The 17503-nt window shown below is 42.8% G+C and overlaps 1 protein-coding gene across 2 annotated transcripts in view; it reads left to right on the top strand.

Annotated features, from left to right (window-relative positions):
• The first annotated feature begins 7935 nt into the window (after positions 1-7935).
• The window catches only part of LOC107044039 (protein O-mannosyl-transferase TMTC3), a 177736-nt gene continuing 168168 nt past the window's right edge, over positions 7936-17503 (top strand). For both annotated transcript variants that reach the window (XM_029126535.1, XM_029126536.1), the window contains exons 1-2: positions 7936-8029; positions 8091-8379. In XM_029126535.1, coding sequence (XP_028982368.1) covers positions 7993-8029; positions 8091-8379 — 326 coding nt within the window. In that variant the 5' untranslated portion in view covers positions 7936-7992. The remainder of the gene's footprint in view (positions 8030-8090; positions 8380-17503) is intronic.

Here is a 17503-nt window from a genome sequence, read left to right as displayed (position 1 = left end):
ACAGAAGAAGAAAAAACGAGTTTTGAACATTGAATATGAAAAATTGGCATCAACAAGTTTTTCGTCGTTTTACAGTTTCTGCGTTCTGAAAAGAGATCCTGTAAGATTTGCGTTTGTGCTCCGTATCATCATCGCTCATTAAACTCCAGCAATAATCTCCCAACGTATGGAGTATGGACTTTCCTTGATATCGCTTTTCCATTGTCGCGATGTCCTGGTGGAATCGTTCTCCATGTTCATCGCTGACGTCGACTAGCTTCTCCGAAAAAAAATCTAGATGAGAATGTAAGAAGTGAATTTTCAGAGACATGTTAATCCCCATTTGCTGAAAATTCACAAGCATCTGTTGCACAATTCCTCCGTAGTGTAGTGAACGACGGCTTTCAAGGAACTTAGACAAGACCTTCTTCAATGAGCGCCATGTTTTCAGCTCAATCTGATTCAGGGTTTTCTCGAAATCTTTATATTTTGCAATTAACTTGCGGATTTGTGGGCCAATAAAAACTTCGGCTTTAATTTTGGTGTCACTCAAGAGTTTTTAAGTAGGCAAATGCCGGTTCGCCCTTCTGGAGTCTTTTCACTAAGCTCGATATGAGTCCAAGTTTTATGTGCAAAGGAGGTAAACAGATTTTCTCTGATTCAGTGAGTCGCCCAACAATATTCCGATTACCAGGGATGAATTCATCGCGTCGCGGCCATTCTTTAGTTTGATAATGGCTCTCTCTGTCCCGACTGTCCCAATAGCATAGAAAGCAGCTGTATTTTGTGAATCCCAGTTGCATCCCCATGACGAGTGTGACCATCTTCAGATCAGCACAGATGAGCCACTTGTATTCCCTGTACTGAATCTTATCAAGGAGGAGTTGCACGTTTGCATGGTTCTCTCCCAATGACGTAGAGTACGCAACAGGCACAGAAGGGTGAATATTACCAATGTGAAGGAGTACAGCCTTTAAACTGGTGCGAGAGGAATCGATGAGGAGGCGCCAAGCCTCTGGATGATGATCATGCCCCAGACTTTTCATAAGGCCATCCACATTGGAGTAATAGAAAAGCTCTTTCTCTTCCACGAAATACTCACGAAAGGTCTGATCTCGATGACGGAAATGGCTGGTAGTAACCCTAGGTTCTAAGACGTTGAATACTTTGAGAACCGAACCCATGTACTCCGATTTTCCCTTCGTGAGGTTCAAGTCATGAGACCTGGTTTCACTAACACCGGTGGTACTTCTTCTATGTAATTTTCGTCTTTGGAAATGTCTTCTGTGTCGTCTGGGTCGGTGCACACAGGTGCTTCTGCAGCAACAGGCGTGTCCACCGATGTTGTATCATTCATCCCTTGAAGTACAGGTACCATCGCCGAAAATGATGATGGATCCAATGATTTTACGGTTGGATATTGGAGTCTTCTTATTTTTACGAAAATATCCGTATGTGTTTGTCAAGCAAAAATAACAGTCTGTGATGTGATCATATTGTTCTCTCCATATCGCTGGGACGTTGAACGCAAGTTTTATCTCCCTGGTTTTTACTGATACCTGTAGCAGGATGCGACAAGAGCAGCAGCACATTGATGGAGTCCAGCGTTTGTCCTGGTTACACATGGATCGGCTGAACACGATCTGATAGGCTTTGTTCACAGCAGGGGTGATATTTCTCCTCTGTGATGTAGGGATGAATTGTGCACAAACGTAACAGACTGAATCGAGTGAGTTTTTACATTTTCTCGACGTTTCTAAGGAAATTGCGAACTGTTAGAGAAGACAGTTCAATCCTGAAGTTGCTCATGGGTTACCCTCCGAAATTCTTCTGTTAACCCTCCTGAACTGGCGCGTAGAGCGGCACGCCACCGCCAACTACTCAACCTATAGGGCGCCGCTGCAGTGCAAGTGAGAGCTAAGAGATCTAGCCAGTTCAGAAGGGTTTTGATGGAACGAATGTGGAGTGATGACAAGGGTCAAGCAGAAGGGTTGAGATTACAAAGGTCAAACGGGTGAGAAAAGTGAATTCCTAGAAGGGTCAAATGGGGAGACGTGCAGGGAGATTCAAACGCAAAAGACAAGTCAGTCGACGGCTAGGGTCTCGAAATCTTGTAATTAAGGTTTGTATTCTCTCCATTTGCCCCTTGCGGTTACCTCCTATCATCACTCTAGTCGTCTCTCCACTCGCTCCACTTATCTCTCCCGCTTGACTTTTATGAATTTTTCTGTTTCTTCCCTATCTAGCATCAATTCTCTGGGATAAAGTTATCAAAATACAGAACTTGTCAACTAAAGAATATTTCCAGCCCTCTTTCTATTGTATAGTGATGCCGCGAGACACGAGAGAAACGAGACGAGACGAGACAAACGAGACGAGAGACATAACGAGACGAGAAAATTTATTTCAGAAACTTGATTTATTGTAATTTTTTGCGTAGAAAATTAATTTGACAATAAGAAATAAAGCTAGTGACACACACACGATAAAAAAAATTCAGGGATGATTCCAGCCGATGAAAATTCCGTGTCAGGAGGGGAGTCAAGTTGGAAAGTAAATTTGCATGACCAATGAAACAGTCCAGAAGCCGCATAAACGATGAGGGGCATGAAACGGTCATCCTGGGGTCTTTGGGGACCCTCCGAATAAAAAATAAAATAAAATAGTGAATGTAAGCCAATTTTACGCTGGATGATAGAGAGAAAATACCTCATATTCAACGTTTCAACCACCCAATGGTAATTCCAGATTTTCCTTTCAACCGGCGACCAATATCAATCCCAACTGAGAAATTCATTAAAAACCTCCTCACAGTTTATTTCCATAACCGTGAGTCTTTGCAAAAATAACCATGTGCTTATTGAATAAATTTCAGGGGATTCGAAATATATACGAAGCCAACTTCCGAGAGTTCACGTAATCAACAGTCAATTCAACCAAATTCATGAATTTTAGGATTTTTTTGCAGCGAAATCACGTCGCGGAATTGGAAGAGGTTTATTCAAACGGATGAAATAATTTTTCTACATATTTATTTATTTTTATTTATTTACATAACTGCCTATTTACATAGACTTCTCCATCTTGAAAACTTTAATAATCCAGCCAAGCGTCAGAGAGACCACCTTCACTTCAACCGGGGCAACTGATAGTTCCAATCTGACCAAATAATTGGGCGTACATCTGGGAAGTCTGAATAGTTTTTTGAAATAATAAATTTGCGTCGTCTCGAGAATCGCAACATATTTGAGCCCCCAAAGAGGTAAACCATATAACAACGTGGCAGTGACAATACTGTCGTAAATTTTCAAATTGCTAGGGAAAGAGTCGGATTTGATTTTAGTAAGAATTTTCAGAACTGACCCACAAGCGATCCTTGCTTTCTGTGAAATCTTTTTTGCAGTTTGGGGACCAAATATTGAATTTGTGAAGTGCACACCCAAGTATTTATACTCCTTGACGAACACTATATCATCCAGACCAAATTTTATAGAAGGGTTCCTGGCTGCTCTACGGCCATTCTTGCAAAGTAACATTTGAGTTTTAGCTAAGTTGACTGTGAGCTCTTTGAGGTCCGCGTACTCTTTAAAGATATTGATATTGCGTTAGACAGTAATGTCACGTTGGCCGTCAAGAGGGATACCCCTACCCCCTCCACTAAGACAAAAATCTTCAACATCGGCAATATACAAAATAAAAAGTAGAGGGCTCAGGATCTCCCCCTGAAGGAGGCCTTCCGTAATCTCAATGCTCTCAGAGAACTCCGGTCCTTGCCTTACTCGTAGACGCGCCAGGTCATAAATGTTCTTGAGGATTCTAATGAATTTTGCGCTATAACCCAGCTGGTAGAGCCGAAGCCATAAATTTTTATGATTGACAGAATCGAAGGCACGCTTGAAGTCTACGAATAAAGCGTAGACTTTCCGGCCACTCAGCCTGAGCTGAAGCTGAATAGCAGAAAAAAGGGTAAAGATATTATCAATATACCCCATGTTCCTGACAAAACCTGCCTGATGCTCCGGAATGATCCCGCGCTCCGACACCCATGCCTCTAGACGATCTCGAATAACCATTGTAAACAGTTTAGCAACGCAATTAATCAAAGCAATTCCACGATAGTTGGATGGATTCGTTTTGTCTCCTGCCTTGTGCAGCATAGACATAAGGACCTCGCCCCAGGAGGGAGGAATAATTTCTGAAACAAGGATTTTGTTGAAAAAAACTGTAAGAAAAAAATATCCAGTTCCCAGGGAGAGCTCTCAGAAAATCGTTTGAAATCTCGTCGTTACCCGCAGCTTTCCCGGACTAACATTTATTTAAACATTTCATAATCTCACCCGCAGTAATTTCGCCATCCAAATCTTTATCAAAAACACCGTAAAAAGTATACCTCTCCTCCGGTCTAGGGGGAAAAATATTCTTATAGAAGGCGTACCAGTCAGTCAGCGAGACCTCAAAGACCACAGCCCGAAAGCCACGAGCATATTTGACTACTCCCCAGAAGGCTTTTGGGTCAAAAACATTAGCAAACATGTCCTTTATCTCCTCAAAGAATAACTGCTTCTTACAGTTAATTAAATTGTTATGTCTTTTACGTTCATCACAGAATTTTTCACGAGCCTCTACCTCAAATTTGGAGTTAATCATAGCATTTTTGGCTTTTATCACACTCAAATCCGATTCCTTACAATCTAAATCATACCAAGGTTTATTTGTCTTAGCCCTATCGTTGCGCCCATTAGGGAGCATACTGTACATATTCAAACTCAACGCAGCCTCGCCGATGGCTTGGCAAAAAATCTCATTAAGTTGCTGGGGCGAGAGAAGTGAAAAGTTGACCCCGACACTCTCCGACCACTCCATTGCATTTTGGAAATTAATTTTTAATTCAGACTTCCATCTAAGCACTTTCCGTTTGGTCGTGGGTGCAAAAACTTGAGGATGAGAAGTGGAGGGGGGAATGGAGATAGCGAAAGAAACAGGAAAGTGATCGGAAAGAGTGATGAACATGTCCACCGTTAAACTTTTTGCTCTGAAGGCATGAGGAACGTTGACCCAGACCAGGTCCACCGTGCTGGTTCCACCTCTCGCAACGTATGTGATATTACCCGGATAATCACCCAAAATCCGCCCATTTAGTAAGATATAATCATTGAACTCCATGAATTCTAACAACTCAAAGCCTCTCAGCGAGTCTTTTTTATGTAAGGAATTGCGATCGGCATAAAGAGAGGTGTCACCAAGCAGATCAGAGGGCCAGGCGTTATGGTCAGCAACCCAGGCATTAAAATCCCCCCCCCCCCAGAATACATAAATTACTTGGATATTTACATTCAATTCGTGAGAGAACAGACTGGAGCTTATCGAGTGCGTCAGCGAAGTCCACATCCTGGTTGAAGTACATCGATCCAATGATGAAGGTCAAGCCACCAATTGTAGTTTCAACAAAAATCCACCATTCATTCACATGAATGAGGGACTTTGAACAGGAGCTCTTGTCACCCAAGATCACCAGACCGCCGCTACCTCTTCCAGCAGAGAAGTTATTCGTTGCTGGCGACCAGAATTGGTGGTACTGTGACCAGCGTTCAGCCAGATAGAAGGGGATGGACGGTGCCCATGTCTCCGATAAGCAAATGACAGGGCTGCGTGAGTTCGTGACGAAATCGATCAGACGCCCAGGACCATTGGAGTTCCAGAACGTAATTGTGCTAAGTTGCTGGCTATTAGCGTTGCTCTGTGCCGTCCTCTTACCGGTGTCTTCCCGTGAAAATTTCCCTGTCCTGGCCCGTCGTATGTTGGAGCTTCACGTGGTGAGAGACGCTCATTAATTTCGTCCCAAACAAACCACTGGTCATCAATTTGAATTTCTTGAAATCCAAGACGAATATTCTTACCCTCCGCACGCCCTTTCTTGGCGGCGTCCCTGAGTGCTTTGGCAATACGGCCTTCTCTCTGTGTAAGAAGGCCAGCTTCGCGTCCCAGTTGCTCATGGTGACTCGAACAGAACTGCTATTTGACAATAACGTGACGTTGACAATGCTGTCAACAGCCTGAAATTTTTGATTTAGAAGATCTCGTGCCGTCTGGCATAATGTGTCAGAAAAGCCCCCCAAACCACGGATGATGAGGTTGAATTTCTTCTCTCTCCTTTCGTTGGTATCAAGGGTACTCAGAGCACTGGACAGTTTCTGCGAAAATTTCTCCTCAATAGCATTGATGAACTCAGCTTGGCAGGCACCGACGACGGCAGACACTTGACTATGGACTACGCACTTGATATCCTCAGGGTTGGATAGATTGTTGGCTTGTGAGGCCTCAATATTTTTCAGTCTCTCTTCCAGCAGAGTCCATTTTTCCGCATCCTTGGAATTGTATTCTGCAAGCTTAGCATCAAGCTCACCAGAAAGACGAATAATTTCACTTTTAGCCTCCTCTGTAACTTTGATAATTATCTCTTTTTTCATAGCCTCGGCCCTAACATCTGATTTGGCATTTAGCCTATCCTCCATATCCCTGAGAGCCACCAGGATTAGATCATTAGAATCTGGCTTTGGATCCATGTTTGAAGCTACCAACGTACCTTGGAAGACATTGATGGAGCCCAAAGAGTCTAAATTTGAAGAGGAGGGAGATGAGTTCAAAGAACCAGGAGAAAATTTGGCTTGTGACTCAAATTTAAAACCAAATTTAGTGAGCGAATTTTGAGAGTCACGGATTCTCTATTTTTCGGGCGTCTCAATGGAGGGAACGACTGTGGCACGCCTTTTAATAGCTTCTTTATTGCGTTTAAGAGGAGAAGTGTTTGGGAGTGATGATATCCTCTTTCTACCACGCTTACATGTTGATGTAGGGGTTGAACTGCGTTTCCATGTTGGAGGGGATGCAGAGATTGATGACGGAGAGGCACAAAGTGTCACATCTGAGTCTGAGAGAGTATCAGAGAGCGGGTCATCAACGAGGGGAACAGGAGAATCCGTTGATCTTGGACTGGAACGCACCAGCGGGATGGGGCTGTTTGTTGAGCTGTCACTGAGGATGCGTCGGGGCACAGGAGAGAGAGAGAGAACAGACTAGGGCTATGTGGTAATAGCACCGGAGACGGAGTGTAGATGAAAGTGGGCTGTTGAAGGTACGATACCGGCCGAACACATGAGCTATTACTAATATTCGGGTCGCAGTTGGCGCCACTCATACCCCACACCCACGTGACATCGAGAGAGATGGCTGCAGCTAAGAGCGAGATGCGTGATAACCACAAATAAACCACGCCGAAAGAATTTCCAGTTCTACAGTTTTTCTAGCACACCAGGAACCAGAACTATTATCTCACTCTACTCCATAACACTTTGCTTGCACAATGAAAACTAAAATCACACAAGAATTTACGACATTGGCAGTATTAAAGGTGAAAAAATATCAGAGCCCACACGGAACGATGCGTACTCAATCTGATCGTCACGTGACCCCCCTAAATAATTTTTCAACTATACTCTGCTATTTTTTTCCATTCAATTCTGTCAAAAATTCATTGAATTAGAATTTTTTGAAAACGTTCATTTTTGACAAATTTCACAACTTTAACATTTTTTTTTCTCTAAAACCTGACGTGCTAGAGGAATTTCGCAAAAACCGTTGGATTCAGCATGCAAAAATCTATAAGTGGTGTAAATTTCATCTTTGGTAAAAAACTTGACCTTATTTTGTTGTACCGTGTAGTTGCTTGCAAAACGATCATAGGATCATGCCATTTCCATCGTATCTATTCTTCTAATTGCCGATATTCCGGTGAAATATCAACATATTACTATAATTTATGCATTGTTATAGAATTTTTAAGGATCCAAAACCTCATTCAAGGCTTTTTAAAACCCATTTTACTATTATATCCATTACATTTATTCAAAGCGTTTGACCCGACTGAATGGAAATAAATATCTCAATTCACAGGTAACAGGGGTTGTAGGACGAGCAGAGACTCTATCCTCTCTATTCTACTTGGGTGCTCTGGTAATGTACACGAAAGCCTGCAAGAGCAAGCGAACGACAGGTAAACTTGATACAACAATTCAAATGATTTATCGTCAATTAACTCAAATTCACTCTTGCAGCATGGCGCTCAATGATGATATCAATGCTCTTCGTATTCATAGCAATGTTGTGCAAGGAACAGGGTATAACGGCAACTGCAGTCTGCGTTTTATACGAAATATTCGTAGTACAGAAAGTGAAAACACTGGATATTTTACTGGCGATTAAATCTGCTTTTGGGGGCAATAAAATCAATCCAACGTGGTCGGGGGAAGGTACTAAACGCCTTGCTGCTCTTACACTTGTAACATTCAGTTTACTAATTCTGAGATTACATGTTATGGGCTCCAGATTGCCTGTATTCACAAGGTAAATAGTTCAATTTTTGTGATGTTCATATGTATCTCCGTAGTAAATAGGGTAGTAACCAGTTGCCGATAGTTCACGTATGAATCAGTTTTACATGATTTCCTATAGGATTCCCTATCAGGTTTTTCCTGTTATATTTCCTACAGAATATCCTATGGGATTTTCTATAAATGAGGACCATATGGGGATCATGTAGGGCTCATATAGGGCTCATATAGTGGTCATATAAAGGTTATATGGAGGTCATACACGATCAGTACCTTGTGTTTACAAATTTTAGGCGGATATAGAATCGAAAATTGGGAATTCAATGGTACAAAAATGATCAAATTCTAATAATATACTTTCAAATGATACACATTGGAATTTTTCAATACTTCAGCCAATCAGGTTTCTATTGACTGCCGCCATGATTGAAATAGTTCAAGAACCACCGACATCGGTGGCCGAGTGGGCTAGACGCAAGTCTAGTGTGCAAAAGGTTGTGAGTTTGATTCCCCGTGGAACCGAATTTTTCAACGGAAGGCTCCGGTGAGCGGGAGGTTGGTAATAGAGTAACCGTCTGTACCGGCATGGATTTCCTGTGATTTCCCATGCTAATCCTATGTTGTAATCCTGTTCAATAGGAGTGCGAATGCGGTACAGTGTAGAATCCACAGCCGCACGCATAGAGTTGGATAGAGTGCCGAAATGAGATCCGGAAAGGGGACTCAAGAGGCCTTTAAAAAAAAGTTCCGGAACCAAAATGTTGCAATGTAAATTATAAGGGTCTAGGTTACGTTCCATATCAAATTATAAGCTCATTGCTAGACCATTAAAATTCATATTTCAACCTTTTGGTTCCTGGACTATCTATCAAGATCATGTAGGTCATGAAATTTTTGAAAATTTGAGATTCAACTTTAGCCACGTCCCCGTCCTGAATCCTAGGTAACACCAAGAGCTGGCAAGGTTTATTCGATCTTACTCTGCTATTAACGGCATAGTGTCATATGTATATCTCTATATTATTATATATCTATATTACCTCTACTTTATGAATTATAATAAATTATTGCCCTATGGAGGTGACGGAGGTGGGTAATGAGCCCGTACATGTATATGGCCACAGAAACTTGAACGTTGTGTCGTTACAGCCAGAGTAATCTCCTTATTTCTTACAATAGAAAACACCTTCCTGGGGCCATAATGCGGCCATAAATTGCATTCAAAAGAAAAATTTTAATCCAAATTCATATGCCATCGTTTGGAGTGCTAAATGCACTCCTCATCAGGGCAATCTTTATTTCATCTAACTCATCCACTCCACCTCCATATTCAAGATGTAGTGTCATTATTTCTTGAAAATAACCCAGCTATACCGGTTTTGTAGACTTATATCATGTACACAGTTGATTTCCACAGTAGATGCCTTTTGGCATGGAATTATATCATAAAATATGCTTACTTTCAATTTTGGTTGTACCAAAAATATAGTAAATTATTTCAAAATAATTCTTTTACTAATTGTTATTTAATAATAGTTATAAAATAATAATTCGGGCCAAATTATCGTTCGACTTAGATAAATCAAAAGAGATATTTTCAATAACAAAAAAAAATAATATTTATTTAATGCTTTCAATTATTGTTCGGACCTTTTGATGCAAATGAATATCTTAAGGCAAAATTATTCAATAAAAAAAATCAACGAAATATTTGAAAACAAAAGGATACAGAAGTTTCGTGAATGGAAGGCGTCACTTGACTGGCCACGCTCCCATACAGTCCCTAGAAATGCCATTTTCTTGGTTTCGTATTTTTCAAAAATCTTAATGAAACATAAGCCTTATTCAAAAAATATTCTTTTGATAAAATACTTCACAAAACTGAAGTTATTTTTGGAACCGAATGAATCTCAAAACTGAATAAAAATAAATGAAACTTATTTAATTTTTTACTCCCCAAATTGTATGAAAAATGGCCAAAATGGCTACATCGAGGCGGCTAGTGACGCTCCGGGGTTTTCCCCCAAAGATAAAAAATTCCAGATTTTTCTTCCAATTATTCTCTCGACTAGTAAGGATCCTCGAGTGCTCCAAAACTCCAAATGCCACTCGTTACCGTTTCCAGCAACGTAACCTCTCCCATCAAAACATTGACAACGTGAATCCACGATTCCATCCACATTCTCAAATATTCTTGTCTTCTCTCACTATTCTCACTCTCTATTTTTACATGAAGATATTTCTTATTCTCTTTACGGATCCAAGATATTCCATGATAATTCTTGGATGCTGGATAATTCCTGTCAACGAGACGGCACAGACAACTCTCCTCAGGATGCATCTCCAGACCATTTCATCTCGTCTTGAATACTTCTATGGGTCTCCGCGTTCTTCACCACCGAAATATCCTGGCCGATATATTCGGCAGTGCATCATTTCTTTTTTACTTCCTTTTTTCACACTTCCTTATGCAAATCTTAACTCCGTTGGCTCCGGGATAACTTATCTCTCTATATAAATAAAAAAATAAGGCGAAAAATTCAGGGGACACTTAAGTTCAGGGGACGCTTAAATTCAGGGGACGCTCAAATTCAGGGGACGCTGGGTGCCTATACGAGGAGGTGCGTGTATTTATAAGGGATGTCTATATGAGGGGGTTCTCATAAAGGGGATATCGATATTTATGGAGGATTACTATATTAGGGGGTGCTCATATGGAAGATGTTGATGGGTACGGTCACACTGCTGCGGTCACACGGACGGGAGGGGGGGAACGAGCGAAGCGAGTGGGGGGGGGGCAAAGCCCCCCCGGGTTGGCGAGCGGAGCGAGCAGGGGGCGAAGCCCCCTAGTTCACTAATACTTACAAATTTCCGAGGATATGTGGATAAAAGAATGAGAGAGTATACTCTCCTATTCAAATTTCTAATTAATTTCGTTTCACGACACATAAAAATTCATCATCATGATTTCATAATTCTTGTGCCATTGAATTGCTGATTTCCGATTCTATATTTCCTCACAATTGGTAAGGACGTTGCCGATATCACCTTGTGTACGGTCATATAAGGGTCATACAAGAATTATATTCGGGTCATGTGGGTCATATGGGAGTCATGAGGCGTCTTATGTAGATATTATGGAGGTTATATGGGATCATGTAGAAGTCATATAAGAGTCATGTACACAAGGGTCATGAAAAGGTCATATGGCGGTCATATAGAAATCTTACGGGTGTTATCTAGGCATTATATGACCCATTTGACCTCCGTATGAACCTTATATGACCTCATGGTCTCTGTATGACCGTCATGCGCCCCATATGATCCTCGTATAACGCCCGTGTGACCCCAATATTACCCTTATATGACCTCCATTTGACCACCATGTGACCCTTTTGTTAGAGTTCCGAGCGGTTGGATTCGGTAATTTGGAAGATTAAGACACTCGCGAACGAATACTATAATTATATCCTTTATTTAATTTCTTACTTTTTAGATACCATTCAAGTGTTCAGACTGATACGGAAGGTATCAGGTGAACCGCAATAGGAATCGAGTTACTGTCCCCGAGACAATGGTCTCTCGAGTATTTATTTGATCGAGAGCCCATGACGTCGTGGTCATTACGTGGTCATTACATCCCTCCCTTCTAGGGGTAAGAAAATTATCCGTTTGATAATTTTCTCCTCCAAGTCTACATGATTGAGATATTATTACTGGTACGATACATTTCCCTTTTACTATTTTCTTTTAACCTATTCGATGCCCGTTGCTTCAAGCGATGATTCTCTCTTAGGCGTCAGCCACGGTCTCCTTGATTTTTTATACCACCAGCGAATTAGGCATCCCGCAGTGATGAATGCAATCACCACTACTACAGTGAAAATTGATGACGGATGCGTTAGGTACTCGCGGTAGTTACGCATGTTCAGGCCCGTGCTGAACTTCTCCTCTTGCCCGGTCAGGTCCTCCTTCAAGGTCTCCAAGTGCACCTCCAGGCCCTTCAGCTCCTTTACATTCCCAATCACATTGGTCAGCTGGACATCGCTCAAGTTCTTTTTCACTTAAACGAGTTTTTCCGTGACGTCATCATCCAGTGTCAAATTCAGCTTTGGCTGGATGTGGGAATTCAGTTCCACTCCGATTGATTTCCGGCCTCTAATAGTGAAGTCCTTTGCAACCACTCCGCAGAAGTCCGGTATCTGTAGTACACCCGAGTCCTGAAGAACGTCTCGAGTTTCCTTATCTCCGCAAGTTATCGTAACACCCTCAGCCTCGGGAGCCACGTAGAACCACGCGTTGCTTTTCCTCATTTTTATCAGCAGCAAACGATTTAGCTGTAAATGCCTAATCATGCATACATCCGGTATTTTCTGTGGGTTCGAATATATTTGGACTTCACAAGGACTTGAGTCCCTTGTCAATTGTACTGGTAATGATTCAGTGCACAAATATTGCTCTTGAATCTCCTTACAGTTTTTCAGTTGCTCCGAGGTCATTGGCACATATTGTTGCGTCGGCCCATGCATTACCAGAAGTTCACTCGTTGTCTCCACGTATGAGTGAGACTCGTTCGATGACCGTACTGGAATCCCATGCGTCAGCATAACGTCGAACACTTGAGAGTCGACCAGTGGTACCTCCGTCAACGTGAGAATTTCCGTACCGAAGGCGGAAACACTGGTGGTTGAAACCTGTTGCAATCTGTACATTCCTCCAATTACTATCTCGAAGGGAAAACTCAATCCCTTCGGTAGTTTGGCAGTACGGAGATAAGCAACTAGGCTAGATTCCGTGAAAACTCCGGTATCGAATAATATCCCTTTGGAACCCGTTAAAAGTTTCTTTATCTTCTCAGCGTCTTCCCTAACTCCTCTGTAAATTGCTTCTAGGACTAACAGCAAAATCTCCTCATTCTTCCTGATGACCTCCTCCGTGTGACCCAACTGGAAGAGCGTTGAGTTCACGATTTCTAGTTATTTCCTGGAACTTTGNACCTGTGAATTCTCTCCTTCTATTAGCCGCATTGACTTCAGCAAAATCTCCTCATTCTTCCTGATGACCTCCGTGTGACCCAACTGGAAGAGCGTTGAGTTCACGATTTCCAGTTGTTTCCTGGAACTTTCCAAAGCCCCCTTAACTCCATTCTCCAGATGCGCAAGCCTCTCAAATATTTCGTGAGCGTCCTGTGCATCCATAGTTCCGAACAGGGACTTGGCAACAGTGCCCAACCCATCGATAAGGCCTCGACGTTTCTTATTTGCGTCGTTCAACCCCAATAATCCAGCGATAACCTCTCTTTTCTCCGCGAACTCGCTAATCCATTGATCCACGACGAGTCGGAAGTTTGTTCCCCATGGACCTGCTCTTTCACACAGCCCTTTTGTGTGATTCAAATGCTGCTGGAGTTGATCCGCCCTTGCCAGCCATGGTGAAACATCCGTGCTAGCCGCTATGGACCAAACTTGGGTACTTAGGAATAATTTCCCAATTGGTTCAAAATAAATTCCAGGCGTGTGAACGAACTTTTCGATCACATGCACCTCCTCCTCCCGTACTTTAGTCACCATGCTACCCAGCATGAGTAATAAAATCGCTGATTTTGCGAGTTTCGCAAAACCACAGGTTTTTGAACCTGGTCGACACGTTGGAATCAAACGACGTGGACTCTCTCGATCACCCGATGGCAGCCATCTTTGCCGACGATGCACCATCGATAATAAAAGTGCGTTGTGCCTCAAAGTTCTCACAGTTCTCTCCGCGACTTTGATTAAAGAAGTCAACAAGAAAACTCCAAAAATGGATTTCAAGAGGTGTTTCAAGTGCAACAAGTTCGGACATTTTGCTCGTAACTGCCCATTGGCCTGTTTCCACTGTGGTGTTATTGGAGAACACTTCTCCCGTGACTGCCCTCCTCGTGCCTCCACCTCAAGGAATAGCTGCGATTCATTTCCCCCAGCTGCTGCGGCCCCAACATCTAAGGTTTCCGTGTCATCTCGACGAGAGCAGTCTAACCCTCGAACTTGGATCTTGAGGGGTCGCACCACTCGTGCCAGATCTATCTCCGGAAAATATCGAGGACATCCGTATTGTCGCCATGCTACTGACGCATTCATGTTTTCTTTTTTGGTAAGTCTATTTCCACTTCCAAAAATTCCCTCGAAAATTCCTCCTAAATTCTGGTGTTTTAACTCCAAATTTCCCGTTTGTTGCAGGTGAACTCCTATCCATATCGCCATGGATACGTACACCATGGGTACCGAGCTTTCGTGGCACGTGTAAGGAGTCGTAGACGGGAGGATCTGAACGCCCTGTGGAACTTGCCAGTTATCGGAGATGGCGTAGTAGATATCTTCAACGNATGGACCAAACTTGGGTACTTAGGAATAATTTCCCAATTGGTTCAAAATAAATTCCAGGCGTGTGAACGAACTTTTCGATCACATGCACCTCCTCTCCCCGTACTTTAGCCACCATGCTACCCAGCATGAATAATAAAATCGCTGATTTTGCGAGTTTCGCAAAACCACAGGTTTTTGAACCTGGTCGACACGTTGGAATCAAACGACGTGGACTCTCTCGATCACCCGATGGCAGCCATCTTTGCCGACGATGCACCATCGATAATAAAAGTGCGTTGTGCCTCAAAGTTCTCACAGTTCTCTCCGCGACTTTGATTAAAGAAGTCAACAAGAAAACTCCAAAAATGGATTTCAAGAGGTGTTTCAAGTGCAACAAGTTCGGACATTTTGCTCGTAACTGCCCATTGGCCTGTTTCCACTGTGGTGTTATTGGAGAACACTTCTCCCGTGACTGCCCTCCTCGTGCCTCCACCTCAAGGAATAGCTGCGATTCATTTCCCCCAGCTGCTGCGGCCCCAACATCTAAGGTTTCCGTGTCATCTCGACGAGAGCAGTCTAACCCTCGAACTTGGATCTTGAGGGGTCGCACCACTCGTGCCAGATCTATCTCCGGAAAATATCGAGGACATCCGTATTGTCGCCATGCTACTGACGCATTCATGTTTTCTTTTTTGGTAAGTCTATTTCCACTTCCAAAAATTCCCTCGAAAATTCCTCCTAAATTCTGGTGTTTTAACTCCAAATTTCCCGTTTGTTGCAGGTGAACTCCTATCCATATCGCCATGGATACGTACACCATGGGTACCGAGCTTTCGTGGCACGTGTAAGGAGTCGTAGACGGGAGGATCTGAACGCCCTGTGGAACTTGCCAGTTATCGGAGATGACGTAGTAGATATCTTCAACCTCCGTCTTCTCTTCGGAGAGACTCCCGCTCCACAGCCCTGTCACGTACCTCAATGGCTGACCCGGTCGGAGACTATGTGTCCGCACTGCCGAGATTACATCTTTTCTGCTCCCACAAATTTCTACTTGGGATGGGACTGGCATTGCCGCTACCTCGATCTCACTTTTGGACGACCCCTGAGCGACGACTTCGAATAATGAGTTTATTATTTCCATGAAAATAAATTGTAAATTTATTTTTCCCACAAAAATAAAAACCCTTATACCTTCTGAGATTTGTCCAAATTCAATTTTATTCCGAGGCTGGGGTCCATATAGTCATGCAACTATAAATGGACGCAGCCTATTGACGTGAACTCTTTGCGTTTTCTTTTTATTACCATATCTGATGGTATAGTTCACTTCGGAATTTTTCTCGACCACTTCGTAAGGTCCAATCCATGGTTGCGATAATTTCTTCGATCGTCCCCGTTGCAGAACATCATTTTTCAGCAGTACTTTGTCTCCAACGCAGAATTCCACTTCGTCAGCATCTTTGTCATACTGAATTTTCGATTTTTCTTTGCCTGCGTCGAGTTTCTCCTTCGCTTCCTGGTGTGCTGCTCGTAATCTTTCCCGAAGCTCTTGTGCAAAATCATCATAGCAGTATGTCAAACGTGGGGGTTGTTTGACGGCTGTCGGTAATTCAGCACGTCTACCAAACATCAGCTCAAACGGCGTCATTTTAGTCACCGTATGAGGAGTTGTATTATATGCGAACATTGCATACGGCAGCCATGTGTCCCAATCTGTGTGATCATCCACAATGAAACTTCTCAAATATTCAGCTAGAGTGCGATGAGATCTCTCGACAATCCCGTTTGTCTGAGGATCATACGCTGTAGTCTGAATTTTCTTTATTCTCAGTAATTTGCACACATTTTTAAAAATTTCCCCAACAAAGTTTGGGCCTTTATCGGTAAGCAGTTTTCGTGGTGTGCCATACTCACACACAATTTCGCATACATCCGTTTTGCCCCGGGATGTCCAGCAATCGGCGTGTCGTGGTATTCTTGAAGAATACTCGTTATCTCTTCGTCAGTTGGTGTGATAATTTCACCATCGTTGAACGCGTTCCCCCCCTATGCTCGTCTCTGATTGCGCCTGGACTCGGGTTACCACGTTGATACGACTAAGTGCATCGGCGTTGATATTTAATTTTCCGGCCTTGTAAATGCCCTCATAGTCGTACTCCTCCAATTGTATTCTCCAACGCATTAATTTCGATTCCAAATCCTTTACGTTGAAGATCCATCTCAAGGGTCTGTGGTCCGTCACAACGATGAATTTCCGACCGTAAAGATAAGGCCGAAAATGTTTAACCCCCCAAACAACAGCATACAATTCTCTCTCTGTCGTGCTCCAACCCTGTTCCACTGGTTTTAGGGTTCTGCTGGCGTAAGCAATCGGCAAATCCTTGCCAATTTCTCCCTGAGAAAGTACAGCGCCTACGGCCATTTTTGAAGCATCCGTCGTCAAAATGAAAGTCCTCTCAAAATCAGGATATTGAAGGATCGGTGCTGTTGTTAGAGCTTTTTTCAAAATTTTAACTGCTGTTTTCTCCCTATCCCCCCAGGTCCACGAAACATCTTTTCTCAGAAGCTCAGTCAGAGGTTTAGCAATTCCCGAAAAACCCTTTATGAACTTCCGATAGTACCCGGCTAAACCAAGAAAAGACATGATTTCTTTCCTATTTTGTGGGTCTGGGAAATTTTCTACTGCCTCAATTTTGCTCGGATCAGCCTTAATCCCTTCAGCAGTAATTACATGGCCTAGATAAACAACTTCTCTTCTGAGAAAATTGCACTTATCTGGCTGAAGTCGCAGATTTG

The sequence above is a fragment of the Diachasma alloeum genome, unplaced genomic scaffold (genome assembly GCF_001412515.2).
Source record: "Diachasma alloeum isolate Michigan unplaced genomic scaffold, Dall2.0 Dall_scaffold_00663, whole genome shotgun sequence".
Lineage (NCBI taxonomy): Eukaryota > Metazoa > Arthropoda > Insecta > Hymenoptera > Braconidae > Diachasma > Diachasma alloeum.
This window is presented reverse-complemented; position numbering and strand designations above follow the sequence as displayed.